Source organism: Charadrius vociferus, unplaced genomic scaffold, assembly GCF_000708025.1.
Source record: "Charadrius vociferus isolate BGI_N301 unplaced genomic scaffold, ASM70802v2 scaffold134, whole genome shotgun sequence".
In the NCBI taxonomy this organism is placed as follows: Eukaryota; Metazoa; Chordata; class Aves; order Charadriiformes; family Charadriidae; genus Charadrius; species Charadrius vociferus.
In genome coordinates this window covers 3492102-3509921 of record NW_009648333.1, presented here as the reverse complement: position 1 = coordinate 3509921, position 17820 = coordinate 3492102, and the positions used below count along the sequence as shown (strand labels likewise).

The window sequence follows — 17820 nt, the reverse complement described above, 5'->3', positions numbered from 1 at the left end:
GTAGATAGTAAATTGTCAATGAGCCAGCAATGTGCCCTTGCCACCAAAAAGGCCAATGGAATCCTGGGCTGCATAGGGAAGAGTGTGACCAGTAGGTCGAGGGAGGTCATTCTCCCCCTCTACTCGGCACTGGTGAGGCCACAACTGGAATACTGTGTCCAGTTTTGGGCTCCCCAGTTCAAGAAGGACAGGGAACTGCTGGAGAGAGTCCAGCGAAGGGCAGCCAAGATGATTGAGGGGTTGGAGCATCTCCCTTATGAGAAAAGGCTGAGAGCGCTGTGACTCTTCAGCCTGGAGAAGAGAAGGCTGAGGGGAGACCTTATTATTACTTACAAATATCTAAAGGGTGGGTTGAAGGAGGATGGAGCCACACTCTTCTTGGTGGTTCCCAGTGACAGGACGAGGGGCAATGGGTGCAAGTTGGAACATAGGAAGTTCTGTTCCAACACACGGAAAACCTTCTTTACAGTTCGGGTGACAGAGCACTGGAAGAGGCTGCCCAGGGAGGTTGTGGAGTCCCCTTCTCTGGAGATTTTCAAAACCCGCCTGGATGCAGTCCTGAGTAATGTGCTCTAGGCAATCCTGCTTTAGCAGGGGAGTGGGACTAGATGATCTCTAGAGGTCCCTTCCAACTCTGAAAATTCTGTGATTCTGTAATATGCCTTCTGATAGCTGTAATTTCACCAATAGTTATAATAATAGTAATTGCATGGTCTAATTCATTCAGAAGTAAAATGTTGAGGATAGAGTTGCTAATGGCAGGTAGTCAACATAGTCAACATGCCATGAGAAACATTCGGTAGAGTGTTTCCTGCACAGTGTAAATACTCAGTTTCAGCTCCAGTCTACCCTCAAATTGATAATGCACTAATTCAAGGTGAAATAAAACTGATTCAGAGCAACAAGAGAGTGAAATGCTTGGCAGGTGTAATGCACAGGGTAGAGATTCAAAGCAGTAAAAATATCTGCTTAAGATATGTGTAAAATAGCACTAAACCATTTCTGTGGTTTTTGGAAATATTTATGTACAATAACAGATGTCATATGCAAGGTCATGATTGAAACTGTGTTTCAGAGGCTGTGCTGAACATACTGTCCTTTTATTTAGGAAAAGGATTCAGGTGAATCAAATCAGAGATAGTTCAAACAGAAAATTGAATAAGTAATAAATGGATACATATGAACAAAGAAAATCTACAATATGCAGATTCAGAAAGTGATGGAGTATTTGTACGGAGAAAGGAAATTAGAAGAAAACAAATCCTCAACCCCAAATCCCGCTGAGAGGGAAGATAATTGTTCAAGAAACAAAATTATTTCTGCTGTCCGATGACTAGAACATGTTCTTCATGAGATACAAGTAAGATGTTGAGTTAATAAACTGGTTTACATCTGACTTTAAAGAAAGGAATGCTCGTGTATTTCTGAAAGGTTGGCGTTGACCATCTTGCCAAGAAAGAAATGAAGAAACTTGAAGAAAGAGTACTCAAGAAGAAGCATTTCTGAAGATATATCTTTCTTTTCAATGCAGCCTGTATTACTCATGAACAATTTCATACTTCATGAGTTCTTTTATTAGCATTGTGTAACTGTTATTTATAAGGCAGAAAAAAAAAAGTGCTAATGAGAACATTACACTTTGCATTGTCTCTCAGAATTCAGACATTGAAGTCAACATGTCATACTCATCACCTTAGGAGCCATTTCTACTTGGTCCCAAGCTGAGACGGTATAAGGATGACAAATATAAAGGTTTTTTTTGCAACGAGTACTAGGAAAGTATAGGTAAGGATGTGGCATTGACCAAAATGCCTGTATCTAAAGTAGATTAACATGTTTTCTTGGAGGACCCTTTCTCCAGATGTTTATAGTTGGTTTTTTTTTGGGGCAGGGGGAAGCACCATTTCAAATTTTTTATGCCTAATATCCGTTCTGGGCAAAGCCAGAAAGAAAAAATGGATTGCTTATGAGAAAGTGTTCCTGTAATCACCAAGAGTTCCTAGTATCTCCAAGTATTCGAGCGATGGAACTTAAAATTTGTCAGTGATGTTGCTCTAATACGTGGTAAGCTCTTTGTAATGGCTGTCGGGAGCTAGGAAGGTAAGGGAAGTAGAAGAGAAAATGTATTTACTTTAGGGGAACTTCTGTTCATAAAGTTTATGTACCTATACGTATACCTACAGAAGTTAATCCCCACACACCTCTGTCTGTAAGCTGGCTTACACATCTCTGAAAATCACAGAGTCTCTGAAAGCGTCTATATCAATGTCGTGACTCAGCTAGTGTGTGTGGGCCTAAGCAAGCCTCCCCATGTCACCCACCCTCCCAATAGCTAGGGATGGGGTAGCACTGGAGGTAGGTACAGACCCTTACATAAAAGGGCCTGAAAGTAAGTCTCTGATGCCAAACTCTTTTACAGCAATGTGCCAGTAGATGGCAGATGCAGTGTAGGGGAAGGACAAACCAGGGAAATAATATAGAGAAATCAGGACAGGGAAATCAGATGCTGGAGAGAATGTTTTTCCCCCATTCAGAGAACTGTCCCTTCCCTGCCCACAAATAAAGGCTATTTCCAATTACTGGTATGTATAGTTTGTAAAGAAGTCAATATACAGAAGGAAGGGAATGCTTAAGAAATTGGTTAAAAAATTAAAAGCTAGAAAATAATATAGAGATACAGGCAATGGCATCCTACGTTGGCCAGAATGATGTCTGTGGTCCAGTGGGTCTGAAGCCAGCTTTTGCCATGACAGACAGCATCAAAATTGCATGCAGTGTTTTACCCTCTCCACTGATCTAATGTACTGACCATGTAAACTTTTCCAAATCACAGAACAATCTTCTTTCAAAATGCGTGTTGGGGCTAATTATGGATACACCAGAGTTAAAAGGTTATCAAGCAGAGAAACATTTTTGAGAACAATCTGGGCGTGGGAATGTCCCTTTGAAAACATTTCACAATGTTGCTCAGGGGAGTTAAGAGAAGGGAAGGAGGAAGAAAAAATCAGGAGGACTGGTTGTTTTATGAATGCATATTTTACTGATTGATTGCCTCCAGCCCTGTTGTCCTAATGATTTGCTGTGTGTATTATCTATTATAAGCTGTGGTTTCTGATTTGTAAGTTTGTATGTTAACTAGGGATCTCAGGTCATCCTCCTACAAATCCAATATATTATTACTTATAAATAAATACTGGTCATTTAAGTAGTTGAAATAATTGTTTACAACAAATCATAAAATGAACATGGCTTTTTGTTAATATTTGTTTGACAATTTAATATGTCTGCTAGAATAACATACTTTGTTTTTGCAAAATGAGATTTATTTAATTTTATAAATTGCAGTAATTGTAGCACAGTAGCTTTCAGTAAAACCTTGCGTTTTCACAAACATTGCAGGAGTATTAACACTGATAGTTTCCTATCAGACTTGTGCACCTGGAATTAAAACCAGAAAGGTATAGATGTGGGAACATTTTATCTTACTATAGCAAAGCTCCTCTAGTAGGTATGAGTACACTGTTTTGTGTAGAAATTAATAAACAAAAGGGTTTTGGATTAAACAGTGGTTAAAGGATTCTCTAAGAATTCATATGCTTTTCAGCTCATGTTTAGGCTCTTTTAATGCCCAGCTTATTAGCAATAACTTTTAAACCATCTGCAGTTCAAAAGTAATGCAAGTTCAGTTAGTGAGACATACTAACATTTCCTAAGTTTGTTTCTCCCATGAGAAGTTATTGTCACCCTGCTGGAGACCGTAGTGCTAAATACACTAACTCACAGTAGTGAGTTATTACAGTTATTACAATTATTACAGTTATTACAATACCTCACAGGCTGAGGAGGACAGGCAAATTAGAATCACAGGATCACGCAGGTGGGAAGGGACCTCTGGAGCTCTTCTAGTCCACCCCCTTGCTCAGATCAGGGCCATCTTTAAAGATGGACGAGATTGCTCAGGACATTTCCAATTGAGTTTTGAGTATCTCTAAGGATGGAGGTTCCACAGCCTCTCTGGAGAACATGTTCCAGACCACTGTTTCAGGGTAGATTTTAAGTTGATATAATTTGGTAGTGCTGCTGAAAGAATTAATCTTATCCCATTTCCCTGCTTGTTATTCCCTAGCTCAGCAGTGCCCTTTCCATGTTCTGGAAAAGTATTTGTTCAGGTCCATGACATGCTGGGTCAGGAAACTGATCTGAATTGATTTGGGAGGGACTGATCTGATTCATTGTGTAGCAGCATAAGGTGTCATGCTGGCACAAAGAGAGAGGGAAGAGAGGTAGGAGAGGTTCAGAAGCCAGGGTGAGGAGGGGTAAGACAGCATCTTTTGATGACGTCTGCTCCTGCCAGCTTGAGGTCTTTGTGACACAACTTTAATGTGAGGAAGCAGCATGATAATGAATTAACAATTATTTTCTACTTGATGGAGAGAAGCCTAGAGTGTAAATGTGTGATAGATGTGTCTGTGATTCTTTAGGATTCCTGACAAGATGCAGCTCAGATAGTTTTAACTTCAGATGATTCTTGAGGTCTTCCTTTCGACAGTGCTCTGAAATGCACAGAGAAACATGCGTTCTGGAAAGCTACATGAAATTAAAGGTACCTATCACAGTGATCTGTGGAAATGGGAGGCTGTCCTTTAGGCACAATGTTGTTTTGGGTGCCTTTATTATACTGGTCATACAAATAGTTAGAGCAGCTGTGCAGTGTATGACTTACTAACTGTTATTCCAGAATTTCTGTAGCAACGCTGTGGTTGAAATAGCTTTGTGTGATTCAGAGGACTTCCGTTTCACTGTGACAGATTGTCCTTGCCAAGTGCGAATTTTGTTTGCCATCACCAAAAGATCTTGTAACCTGGATTCTCAGGCATATTAGGAGCTTCATTTTTGCAAGGGATATTTCTTTCTATAGCCTAAACTAAATCAACGGTGTGTTCAGCATATGCATGATAAATATCAGGTGAGAATTATATCACAAATTTGACTTAATATAGGAGAAGTTTTGGCAGATGGTACAAGATGTTAAAAATAGCTCATAATTGTAGCAATATTCTTAATAATATTTATTTAAAGTGATTCCTGGATGAACTATAGCTCTAATGAATTAATTTACTACATCTCTTCCATTTTCAGTGTCATGTTTGAATCAAGTGATGGGATCAGTAAGAGAAATCTGGAAGGGCTAGCTGCTTTAGTCAGGACAGATCCTCTCTGCTGATTATGGCTGTCATACAAAACACATTAAATTGTTTTGCTAGCTTTTTTTGTAATAATAATTTCAATGCCGTATGGCAAAATTTATGTAGCACTTTGCCTAGAACAGAGAAAGTTCTTCTGCTATATAGGGTATACATTAGGTGTTTTTGGTTGGCATGGTATTGTAAGCTCCGCTGTGACATATGGTGCTGTCATATCCAGGAAGTGACTGAAGGGTCAGAATGGATTTCAGCATTTCTGTTTGTTGCTGATTCCAGATAGAAATGACTCCTTATTTTAGCTGAAATAATTTATCTGGGGTTTGTCTACAAAATAAATAATTATGCTGATTAAAAATTCTAATCTGCATTCTAGACACTGTATGTGTCCATCCTTATGGATATCAGCTGAATTTGGCCACATTGTTCGAAGAGTGTTGCTAGGCCTCAAAGAGATGTTAAATTCAACAGCAGCTGTTGTAGAAGATGTGAAATTCAACAACAGCTGCTGCCTCCTTTATTCATTTCTGGATGGATAGGAGGAGTCTTTTTAATCTAATGGTATCTTTGGATTTGTTCCCAGTTCCACTTTCACTGAAATCAGGAATTTATATTTCCTTCCTCTGCCTGAACAGCCTTCAGAGTTCTGTGTGAGCTCTTTGTTAGGTATGGTACTCTTGGATATCAGTGATCTGTTCTCAGACTTTTGCAAGTGTAACTCTTTAGCTGTCTCTTTTCTGTTGCCACCAGATAAGGCGACTATTAAGGAATAGTTAAATGGACCTGTAATTTTTAGAGGAAAAAAATATAAGGCATCTGTGTGGACCCACAGAACAGATTCCAGTGCAATTTTTTAATCTTATTTGGTTTTGAGACTTTAGTGTTCTCGTAGCCTATAAACAGATTGCATGCTCTTCCATGCTGCAGGCAATCCATTCAATATCGCCATCTTTTTCATTCTCATTGTATAAACCAGGCTTTTTTCAGTCTCTTGGAAAGAGCATTCCTCTTGTGGCTCATCTGTAATTGCCAACCTCATGACAGCAGATCAAATATTCATGAGTGCATGAGTGAGAACGGGCTTTCCGCACTAGCTGTAGATCCTTATATTTAGTCCCTGCAGGGCAGATGAGTGGGCATCTACCAGCAATTCAGCCAATTAATAGTAGGCATAAATCTTGTGTAAACAGCTGGAGCCGTTCTTCAGTCTCCCACCTCGGGGGAATTGAGCTGCTGCTGCCTTTTGCCAGGATCACCTCTGAGGCCTTTTTTCTCCTTTAAGATGTTAGGTGTTTCTCAGATTGTGGGTCCTATGTAGTCCTTTTACAGGTTAATTAAGTGTCTTCATACTTGAACACAGGAACCTGCTTCATGAAAACAGTACATGCATTTGAGCTAAAACCAAGGTGGAAAGTCAGAAACATATGTACAGCTAGGTCTGCATTCAGTACTACGAAGTGTTGCATGGAGTTGAGACTCCTTCCGTAGATGTTGCTGTATGGATTCAATATAATTTTCATAAGTGAAATAACCACAAAAATCTAAAATAATCTTGCTTTCTTTTTAGATTTTGTTACTATGTAAAGAAGCAAATTTCAGATTTAAACCCATCTCTGGAGACAAAATAGAAAAGAAAATGCACTCTTTTCCCAAATAACTTGCAAGATAAAGATGAAAACTGAACAATGAAAGACAAAAATACATTATTTTCTTGGTTATGTGAAACGGAAACCTTAAACAGCCCATTTATTTACAAATCCATGAATCAAAAAGTAGTATTGAGATTTTTATGAGCTTGCCTCATATAGCTCTATTCAGTGGTTCTGAATATGCTGCTCTGCATGTTGGAGTGCTGTGAGAGGGTACAGAGAAAGATTTCACAAGAACTATCACTCTAAAAAACTGTAATGCTGGGTGTGGGTGTTTGCTCTGCTGTAGAAACTTCCTTCTGTGACATTTATATTCTGTGGAAGTCTTTATTGTTAGAAAATCCCAAAAAATATTAATGACAATTAGAATTAACAATGGCTGGTATGTCAGCTTGTCAATCCAACTTGTTTGACTTCAGGACTGTAGAAACACAAAGGATAATCTGTTTTCTTCTTCCTGTAATTTTTGCATATTTCCTGGGTTTTTCAGTTTGTGGTCCCCCCCTTGCCCCCTACAGTCTCTCACAATTGTATTACCCTTTCCTTTATTCTGCCTCAGACTTCAGATCTATCATCATCCTTAGCCTGTGTGGCTCTGAATGTTACAGTGGATTACACCGCAGTGCTCTATGGCAAGGCTGTAGTATGATTAATATTTCCTCTGGTATCCATGCCAGTTTAAACTTTTCCTTAAATGGATTTGGCTGAAAAATAAAATCCAGCAAAATACCCTACAGTTGTTTTTAACTTGGCTCAGTACCTGAATATGGCTTACTGTGTGGCCACTGAAATGGTTGTCCTGGAACAACTGAAGGGATGGAGCTGGGGAAAGAACAGTAATGAGGACCAGCAGTAGTTGAAAACATTCGTCAGTCTGCCTACAGTCAGGTTGTCCACTGAACCACAAATGTGACCTTTAGCCAGAACAGGTGCAGTCAACAACTGGGTGTTCTAAGACTGATCTTTGTGCTGTTTTTTACAGCTCTGGAGTAATGACTTCATTTAAAACCTCTTGCAAGTCATTTACCCTCAATTGTTTTAATCTGTAAAATTACAATAATGAATTTCTCAATAGGGCACGGCTGTGGCAGTGCTTTTACCAGGGGAGATACTAATGTGAAGACAGAAAGAAATGCTGCAGAAAATAATGAGCACTAGATATATTACAGAATTTACCAGGTTGCATGGAGAGTCCCTGCAGGATGAATAGTTATATATTTTATTTAATGCTTTTGTCAGCTTTAGCAATTTCTACCTCTTCCTCTCCTGACAGCCTATTTCTGCCTTGCCTGTATCCCTTTGGCTGGCCAATTCAGTTGTCAGATGAGAAAAAAGAATACTCTTTTTGGGGGGGGTGTCCTGGTTCCGGCAGGGATGGGGTTAATCTCCCCAGGAGCCGGCAGGGGACAGGTATTCCATACCACGTGACCCATGCCTGGGCTATAAGAGGCGCTAGCCGGGCGAGGAGAGGAGTCGCCACTCGGGGTGGGCTGCGGTGGTGCGTGTCACGGCGGTACTGTAATCGTGTTTTCGTCTTTCCTTTTGCTGTTCTGTTAAATTGCACTCTTTTAACCCACAAGTTTTGCCCTGTCGATTTCTTTTTCCACGACTGTGGGGGTTGTGTGAGCGGCTGCGTGGTTCTTTGTTGCTGGCTGAGGCCAAACCACGACAGGGGGTCACATTACTTTTCAGCTGAATCAGTTACTTGACCTGGCTTACTGTACAACCTACAAACAGCTGTTACTGCAAAACTGAAAGCAACACAGAAACAGATACAGACATTTGGGAACAAGAGCTGTATATGCTCCTGCTGCTTCCAGAAAAGACATATCAAGACCCATTGCCTCCATGGCTGCTGAGTTTGAGAGCCAGCCCCTTGAGCTACCTTGAACTCCTCAGATAATCTGTTAAATTCTGCAGCAAGAGGAAAATAGTTGCCTAAAGGATCTTCCCTCTCCTTACTGTAGCACACTTCTTTGATAATTTCTAGTACTTGAAACAATCACTTAAGTGACTTAGGGTCTACTGATGAGCCTTGTGCATGGTAATGTGATTGCGAAGAGAAGTCACTGTTAGAGAAGAAATAATTTCTGAAAAGAAGTCATTTAAAAATGTAAAACATCTTTAAGCGATAAAGACTAGATCCATGTAGGATTATAATCAGGCAACTTGAATTCCAATTTAAGTGAACTCTAGGGGTTTGGCATGAAGAGGAAGTCAGATGATATGCTGTCAGGCAGTGTGTAGCCTCTTTGGAAGCTTAAAATCAGTTAATGTAATGGTTTTAGAGCATATACTGTATTGCCTATATCTGCTTCAATGAATATTTAATATAAAACACTTTTGATAAATAGCTTCTCTAAAGATACTTTATGCAAATTAAAACCCCTTATTTATTCTCTTTACCCTTGATATATCCTGGCATATATCTGTTCTTTCATCAAACTCCATCTTCAGCAAGAGTTTTTTCCATGAATATCCTGAAGAGCAGAATTGCACCCTAATCTGTTATAACCTGCTTCTGTGCTTGCCTCTGGCGCCAAATAAATTATGGTAAGATTTCCAAGTTTATTTTTAAAATGATTCGTCCCTAAGTAGCTGTAAATAAGACTAATCAAGATGGAGATTTTTAATCATCTTTTCATCCTTCAGTAGATTAAGCAATACGTCCATACTAAACTTGATCATTATCCAGAAATATTTAATTTATGGAGCACACATGACTGAACATTGAAACTGGGCCAAATAGTGCAGTAATTGCTGGATAATCCGATGTTTTCTGGTTTGTCAGAGCTTCTCTAGAGACTGCAAATTCTGCTTGGCTTATTTAATCACTATGCAGTTGTCTTCTAGAAGCCTAGTAATTTCTAAATTATTACTGTGCTGTGTATATATCCATTTACACTGCACCATAGTATTCAAATGATGGACTTCATAAGCTAAACAAATGAGGTGAACTTTTTATATTTGTGATTTTTTCATATAGATGTAAACAATTTAATATATGGATGAATCTTCTGAAAATAATTACTGTCAACATCTGTAGAAACTTTTTAACTATCACGTGTAAATATAACTGTGCATAGTTATATTTTAATACAACTTTTTACTATTATTTGTAAAATTTCCATAGAAATTAATTTGAAACAATGAACCATATATTGAACTTCGCTATAGTTACATTTGAAGAAATTAGTATACTCATACTGCTATTACCTGATGGCTAATATGACAGGCTACAACTGCAGTGTGGTGCTTTGGAAGTTAGTGATTTAGGTGTGGGTTGAGGAGAACACAGATCATATGGAATACTTCATCCGAGAGTCTTCAAGAATGGCTTGTGTTTGCTTTTTTTTTCAAATAGCAGTTACATTTGTAAAAATCCTAAGAGTAGGATAAATTTGGTTAGCTGTGGTAAACTCAAGTACATCTCAGTCAGACTTGTTAAATTCAACTGATGTCCCTGCTATCACTTCTTTAGAAAAAAAACAGTCAGCAGAATATACCACCTTTAAATTACTATTTGTGATCATTAGGTATGCTCCATTGGATCAGTAGGAACCATTTACAGTTAATGAGGTAGAATCACTGCTTATTTTTCTTTTCACTGTAATGTAATTTTGCAGTGTTGTGTGTTTTCCAAAACAATAAACAGGAGGTTAACTCTAAGCATATCAGTCTGAATAAATTAAATGGCTAGCATCCACAAATAGATCAAATCGCTACTCCATGTTAGTTATGTGGCATCTTATTTCTTACAGATATTTTGGAACTCAAGCTCCTTCCATAGCAAGTGGTGGCTTTTCTTTTGCCATTTTCTGTATTAAGAAGCCTCTGGTAAACCAGTGGGTCTGCTCTTGTGAATACCTCTGCCTACATGTGGTCATGTTAATATAACATTTAGTTATATTAACTATAATAGATTAGTTAAAAATGAAAAGTTAAAAAACATCCAAAACTGTAAATGAAAGTGACTGAAGGCAGTCACTTACCTTGCCAAATATCCTTTATTTAGGGAGTTTCTCATGCTCCAGTCAGGAGGCAGTAATGTCTGCTGCAGAGCCCTTTCTGTGCCCTTTCTTTCTCTCCATATCAAATAGGTCCTGTGAAAAACAGTAGAGTATTTTAGAACATCTTTATCTGAAGAGCCATTACAGGTCAGATAGTAAACTTTTAATTCACTAATTCAATGTGCAGAACTAACAAGTGGCAGCTCTTCCTGGCATCAGGAGGGACCATTTGTTCTTGGTTTTGCATGTAGCCAGGTATGTGCTTTATGGTGCTGAAGTTTTCTGCCTTTCAACACATCCCAGTCTGGTGGTGAAAAGTCCTATTTTAGAATGTATCTGCTGCTTTACAGGCAACAAGTAAGCTGCCGACTAGGAAGCTGAAAGAGACAATTTTAGAGATAAAGGTCTTGGCTTGTTTCTGAGATAACTTCAATACTGCAGCATGTAAAGTGCATTGTGTAAAAATCCTTGTCATTGCCTGAAGAATATATCTCTGAAGATATGTATTTTAAAGCAGTGGTTTCAAATAGAGAATGTAATGAATTCAGAAACAACACTGGCGGCACATTCCTCTTTTTAGATACCAAGCAGGGAAAGGCAACCATACTGACTTTAGAGTACTTATGCAAGTGAATATTACATTGCATTTACACCAGTCTCTTCTTGTTACTGCTAGTGGTCAGGCAGCTCTGGCAGATTTTTATTCCTGCCTTGTGGGGTTTGCTGCTGTATCACACGGTTGCTAATGGTACTGTGTTTTTCTCTTTTACTGTAAAATGAAACACTAAGTAAGGGAATTGTTGGGTACTGTGGACTTTTTCAGTTCAGGCCATTTACTTGTTGCCTGCACATGGAGTTCTAGCCATGTTTTTGGGGTGGGCAGGTACAAACGAGAGTAAGATACAAAGAGAAAGATGATATAATCTAAGTGCTGTACTAGGAAAAGTATATTTTCTATGGCATTATGAATGGTTATGAATGAAGCAAAACCGCATTTGCTAAATCCCAAAAGGTTCTGTGGTAATTTAGATATAAAGTGCAAAAAGTTGCGTTGAAAATTTAATCAGTGTAGGGGTATGGGACAAAACATGTTAGATCAGGTATGTGGGATCTAAATGTGGCCTCGACGTGAAGATACAAAATGAAGTGCAGGCTGACAATGATCCCTAAGACGCAAACCTGAGTGACAGATTGACTTATTTCCTGAACTAGCCCTTTGTCCCTTCTCAAACAGTAAGGAGACTCTGTATTTTACAGTAAAGAATATGGTACGGATTCAGTCATGCATTTTTCTTTTTTGCAATGATATTTAGAAGTGTCCGTGTGTCTGTATGTGTGTTTGTGCTTTTATATGTATTTATTTCTGAAACTTCAAACAAAATAACAGAACACTGAATTGTTCTTAGCTAGGCAATTTGGGTAACTACTTCTGTAATAGTTCTTCAAATTGTTTCCAAATTCCAGTAATATCAAGAATTTGCAGTTTGCCCAATGTTATGAAAAATTTCAGTATACTCAGTTCAACTTCCTTATGTTAGTTTGTGATATTTCTTTCAGTTTTGTTCTCATTTTGTATGTGAATTTCCATCAACAGACCAAATTTAAATAGCTCAAACAGTCAATAATTTAATTTTACTGAAACTGTTCATTGTTATAATGACATTCCTTGTCTCTTCAGTGGAGCAGAAGTACATTGATTATGTATTCAGGGCTTTGTCTAGTTATGTCTTGAAAACATGCAAGGATGGAGACCACACAACCTCTTTGGATAACCTGTTTCACTCCCTGACTAATTTCAGGCTGAAAAAGTTCTTTATACTGTCTGGACATCTCTTGTTTCAGCTTATGTCAGTTGTCTCATTCTCCCACCATACAGCACTGTGAATAGCTAGACTTCATAAACTCCCTATGGGTCCTGGAGGGTGTAGGGATTGATGTTACCTCCAAGCTGTCTGTTATTCTGGCTGAAGGAGTCCAGTTCCCTCAGCCTGTCCCGCAGGTGAGTGTTCCAACCTCTTGGTGGAACCAGCTTGGTGGCCCTCCCCTGGATTCACTGCTGTTTATCAGTGTCTTTCCTGTATTGGAGCAGCCAAAGAGTACACACTATTCATGTGAATTCTAGCAAGTGCTGAGCAGAGAGGAACAGTCCTTTCCCATTATATACTTACTGTGTGCTTGTGTGATTCAGGTGGGGATACTGTTGGCCTGCTTTGCTGCCAGGACACGCTGCTGGATTATGCCCAGCTTGCTGTCTGCCAAGACCCCCAGGTTGTTTTCAGCAGAGCTGCTCCCCAAGTAGTCAGTATCCAGCCTGCATCATTACAGTGGATTCTTTCTTCCCAAGTGCAGGACTCGTCCTTGTTGAATTTCATAATGTTCCTCTTGGTCCATTTTTCCAGCCTGCCTAGGTCCCTCTGAATGGCAGCTCTACCATCGAGTACATTGATTGCCTCCCACAGTTTGGTGTCATCTGCAAACTGGACAAGAGCATGCTTGGTGACCTCTTCCACGTCCTTGATAAAGATGTCAAACAGGACAGATCTCAGTACAACCTATCTAGTTATTTTACCATAACAGCCAATCAGGCTGGTCAGCCATGATTTACCCTTGATAAATCTGTGCTGACGGTTCCTGATTATCATCTTCCTGTGCCCAGAAATGTGTTTAGGGAGGACTCGCTCTGTGATTTTCCTTGGGACTAAATCAGTCTGACCAGCTTGAAGTAACCCAGCTTGACCTTTTTGGCCTTTTTTTTGAAGATGGATGCAATATTTGCCTTTTTCTAGTTGTGAAATACCTGCCCTGATGTCCATGACCTTTCAGAGATGACAGAGATAGGTCTTGCAAGAGCACTGGACAGTTTGCTCAGCACTCCAATGGGTCCCATGGACTTGTATGGGTGAAGTTCTCTCAAGCATTTCTGAATGTGTCAGCTGTCTCTGTAAGAGAGCCATACTTAACAATTGCATGTATTTCTAGGTCTCTACGTGTTCCTTCCATTGAGAGTTGGTTGACATTTTCCACTTTAAGCAGTTTTGTTTCCTTTCAAAATATTGTGCCAGATCATCTTCCAAGTCAATGTAATGTTTGTTTAGCTGAAATTCACTTCTGTGGAGTCTTTCTGGAGTTTAATGGTCATGCCTTCCGAAGGGCAGACTTTGGCCTGTTCAGGAGCATGGTTGAGAGTGTCCCTTGGGAGGCAGTTTTGAAGGGCAAAGGTGCCCAGGAAGGCTGGTCTTACTTCAAGCAGGTAGTCTTAGAAGCACAGGAGAAGGCCATCCCTATGGCTCGATAAACGAGCCGATGGGGAAGAAGATGGGGAACTGCTGGAGAGAGTCCAGCGAAGGGCAACCAAGATGATTGAGGGATTGGAGCATCTCCCTTATGAGAAAAGGCTGAGAGAGCTGTGACTCTTCAGCCTGGAGAAGAGAAGGCTGAGGGGAGACCTTATTATTACTTACAAATATCTAAAGGGTGGGTTGAAGGAGGATGGAGCCACACTCTTCTTGGTGGATCCCAGTGACAGGACGAGGGGCAATGGGTGCAAGTTGGAACATAGGAAGTTCCGTTCCAACACACGGAAAAACTTCTTTACAGTTCGGGTGACAGAGCACTGGAAGAGGCTGCCCAGGGAGGCTGTGGAGTCTCCTCTGGAGATTTTCAAAACCCGCCTGGATGCAGTCCTGAGTAATGTGCTCTGGGCAATCCTGCTTTAGCAGGGGAGTTGGACTAGAAGATCTCTAGAGGTCCCTTCCAACTCTGAAATTCTGTGATATGATAAGAAAGTCATGAATGGTATTGGTGGTGGCAGCTCACAATTATGATAAAGGATCTAATCAGTCTTGGTGTTCACTGTTTAAAAAGACCACCATATAGTGCAGAATAAAATAGCATAATATAAAGTCAGAGGTATCATTAAAATATAATAAATACACATTGAGTTGACATGCTAATCATATTTTAAACATTGCATATTTTAGAAATTAATCATTCTTTTTTCCTGAATGACAAAACATTGATTTCGAGCTAAGTAAAAAATTATAATTTATGTCATATTTTGTAATAGAGCAAAGCCAGCAATGCATAATAATGCTTTCAAAAAATGACATTTTACTTGCAAGTCAGAGTTACATTTTTTCATTATATTCTTAGGAATAAGTGACCCAATTTTAATTATGCCTGAGAAAACTTGAACTGTTTTAAATGTGAGATCTTTCCTGGTTAGAGCATGTATGCAACTTCTGGTTTTTGGTCATTGATTCATAAGTTATGAATGTACATTATCTTCCCAGTTTTCTGCTGGTAAATTTTTATAATATTTGAAGAAATGCTGTAAGCACTACAGTAAATTAGAGGAAGGAATCCACACATGGAGAAAATGTAGTGATGGGGTATTGGGTACTTAAATGAGAGATCTTTTTTACCGCTTATCTGTGTGCTTTCTGTTACCTCATCCAGCAGGCTGACATAATCTTCTGGCAAAGATCACTCAGATGTCTTTCCTACTGTATATCCAGGCCTCTCTTCTTCCTAATTTTTGATAGTTATCACACACTGTCTAGCTCTAGATGTTATGGAAGGCTGTCATGCTGTCAAATTGGAGTTTTGATATTTATTCAGTATGAACAGGTTGGTGTTACCAGATGCCGCCATCTAGCTGCATTAGTGCTTCTGCTTTCCAGCAAGACAACCTGGGTCTTTTTGACTTACCAGTCATATAGATGAGAGAAGTGTTTGTATAGGCAGGCAGTGTGTCTCATTTGGGCTGGTTTTGCTTGTGTGAGGGGACTTTCAGATGCAATGGAACCTGCTTACTGAGATGCTTTCCTCCACTGTTCTCCAGTGATAAATTATGAAGCTCTGTTTAGACAGCTCTCTCAGGTAATGAAGTGCTCCCACAGACGGTGCCAATCCTTGCTGGGAAAGGCATTGAACAGTTTTTCTTTATAGCTAAGACTAATGTTGACTGTGCTAGAACTTTTCCTCTGTTCCATCTAAATGATTTTCAGATAAAAGGTTAGTGGAAGCTGGCAGGAAAGCAGGGAACTGTATGTGTGGATGTTCAGTTAATCCTTCCTGTGTGCATTACACTGCAGTAGTCTGTCCTGAATTACAGCTGCCACATATCAACTAACTTGGCGGAGGCTCCTTTCAAATTTCTTGTCAAGTCTTGACTAACTTGGCTAGCGTTGTGTTACCTGTAGTCCTGTAACTTTGCTTTTTTTTATCCTTTTCCAGATCTACGGTAAACATGTTAATAGATTTCCTAGATTTTTTGCTTGACTTTGTTGACTCTAGTTACGTAGACCTGAAGACAGTTTATAGCTGTGTATTTTAATTGATTTTCCTATGTACATGTAAAAGGAGAATAAAGAAAAAAATCATATGCAGGTATATAACTCAGAATAAGAAACAAACATGTTGCATTTAAACTTGGTATACTTTTAAAATTGCTAATTTATAGAGCTTTTCTTAAAAAAAAATACAATTCAAGTCATATTGAGATTTATTGCATTTGATTTGACACTCAGTATGTTTTGACTAGTCAGGGGAAATCGTGTAAGAACTCATAAATGCTAAAAGGGGGTGATATAGTGTTCTCCGGTGTTGGTTCCTACAGTTTGTGTCTGGTGGTTGTTGGTTCTCTCCCTGAGCAGTTTCAGCACACTTAAGTTGTCAGAAAGCTTACCCAGTCAAAAACGTGAAAAGTTTTTTCCCAAGTAATTTTTTTATAAGCTCATAAAAGTGTTTGCCGAAGTCAGAGAGGGGTAGGTCTGCATAGTTGTGGGGAAGAAGGAGAGGATGAAGAAGCAAGCTTTCTCCTGTATGGTCTCACTACACCATTATGTTGGTTCAACTGTTGAAACCTCAGCTTCAGGTTGCACAGAGTTGAACTTAGAAACTGTTTGTCACAGGAGGAGAGTCAGAGAACACTCAGATCTGATCTAGTAGTTAGTTTATTGAGTTTTAATCAGTAATTTTATTTATGTAAAACATTTAATAAGTAGAGATGGATTGATAGTCAATACTCTACTATTTAATACACTTAAAGTTAGTATGGGATACAAAGATTATCGCATAAGCTTGCTATATGTATCATAAATGTTACATGCATGCAAAAAATGTCACTTACTGACCCACTGATGTCTGGTGTCAGGTAAGGGATCTCTCAGCCTCAAAGGGTAACACTGAGAGGTGTCCCTACTCAAGGGAAGATCACCGCCATGCAGCCAGCTGCTATGGAGGGAAAGATCAACTGCCCTGAAGGCTGCAGATATGTATAGTGTAAAGTGGTTGATTTATAGTCAGATTTTCTGCTGTGTTAATGCAGTTTTGGCCACTTACTAGCCCAGTGTCCAGCCAAACCAATTTTTGGGGTTTGGTGCTGAGTTCTCACTGATAGCCTTACATAACAGGATTAACTTTGTTTAGGCCTATTTGCTGAGCATCTGCCTGGACCGAAGTTCAGTTAGTTCAAACAGGAGGAGTGCATCCATCACACTGTTCTAAGCTTGATTTGGGCTTAAATTCAACCCGAAAGCCAGAGCTGATGTCACCTTAATTGAATAATGAAGATTTGGCACCTTTTTGGTGCAGCTCCGTAGGACATAAAATTCTTCAAAAGTGTTTATTATTACTTTTTTTTTTCTTTTTAAAAAGATTTCACAATATGTAGAGTAATAATCTTTTGTGTTTTTGTTCTCTGTCTCTCTTCGCCAGTCGAGGCCTCTTGCCCTGCAGGACATTTTGTGAGGCAGCAAAAGAAGGCTGTGAACCAGTCCTGGGTATGGTAAATGCTTCTTGGCCAGAATTCCTGAAGTGCTCTCAATTCCAAAACAAAACTGAAAATGACACCACTACAAGGGTATGCTTCTCACCACACCAAGAAAAAGGAAAGCAATGTATGTTTCCATTCTTAATTGTTACATGATGTTCATGAGTTCCTATTTAATAATGTAT

General features: G+C 39.3%; 1 protein-coding gene across 1 annotated transcript in view; it reads left to right on the top strand.

Annotated features, from left to right (window-relative positions):
* Positions 1-17820, top strand: part of CORIN (corin, serine peptidase) — a 152148-nt gene that overhangs the window by 44720 nt on the left and 89608 nt on the right. The window contains exon 4 of the mRNA XM_009885012.1: positions 17581-17762. Coding sequence (XP_009883314.1) covers positions 17581-17762 — 182 coding nt within the window. The remainder of the gene's footprint in view (positions 1-17580; positions 17763-17820) is intronic.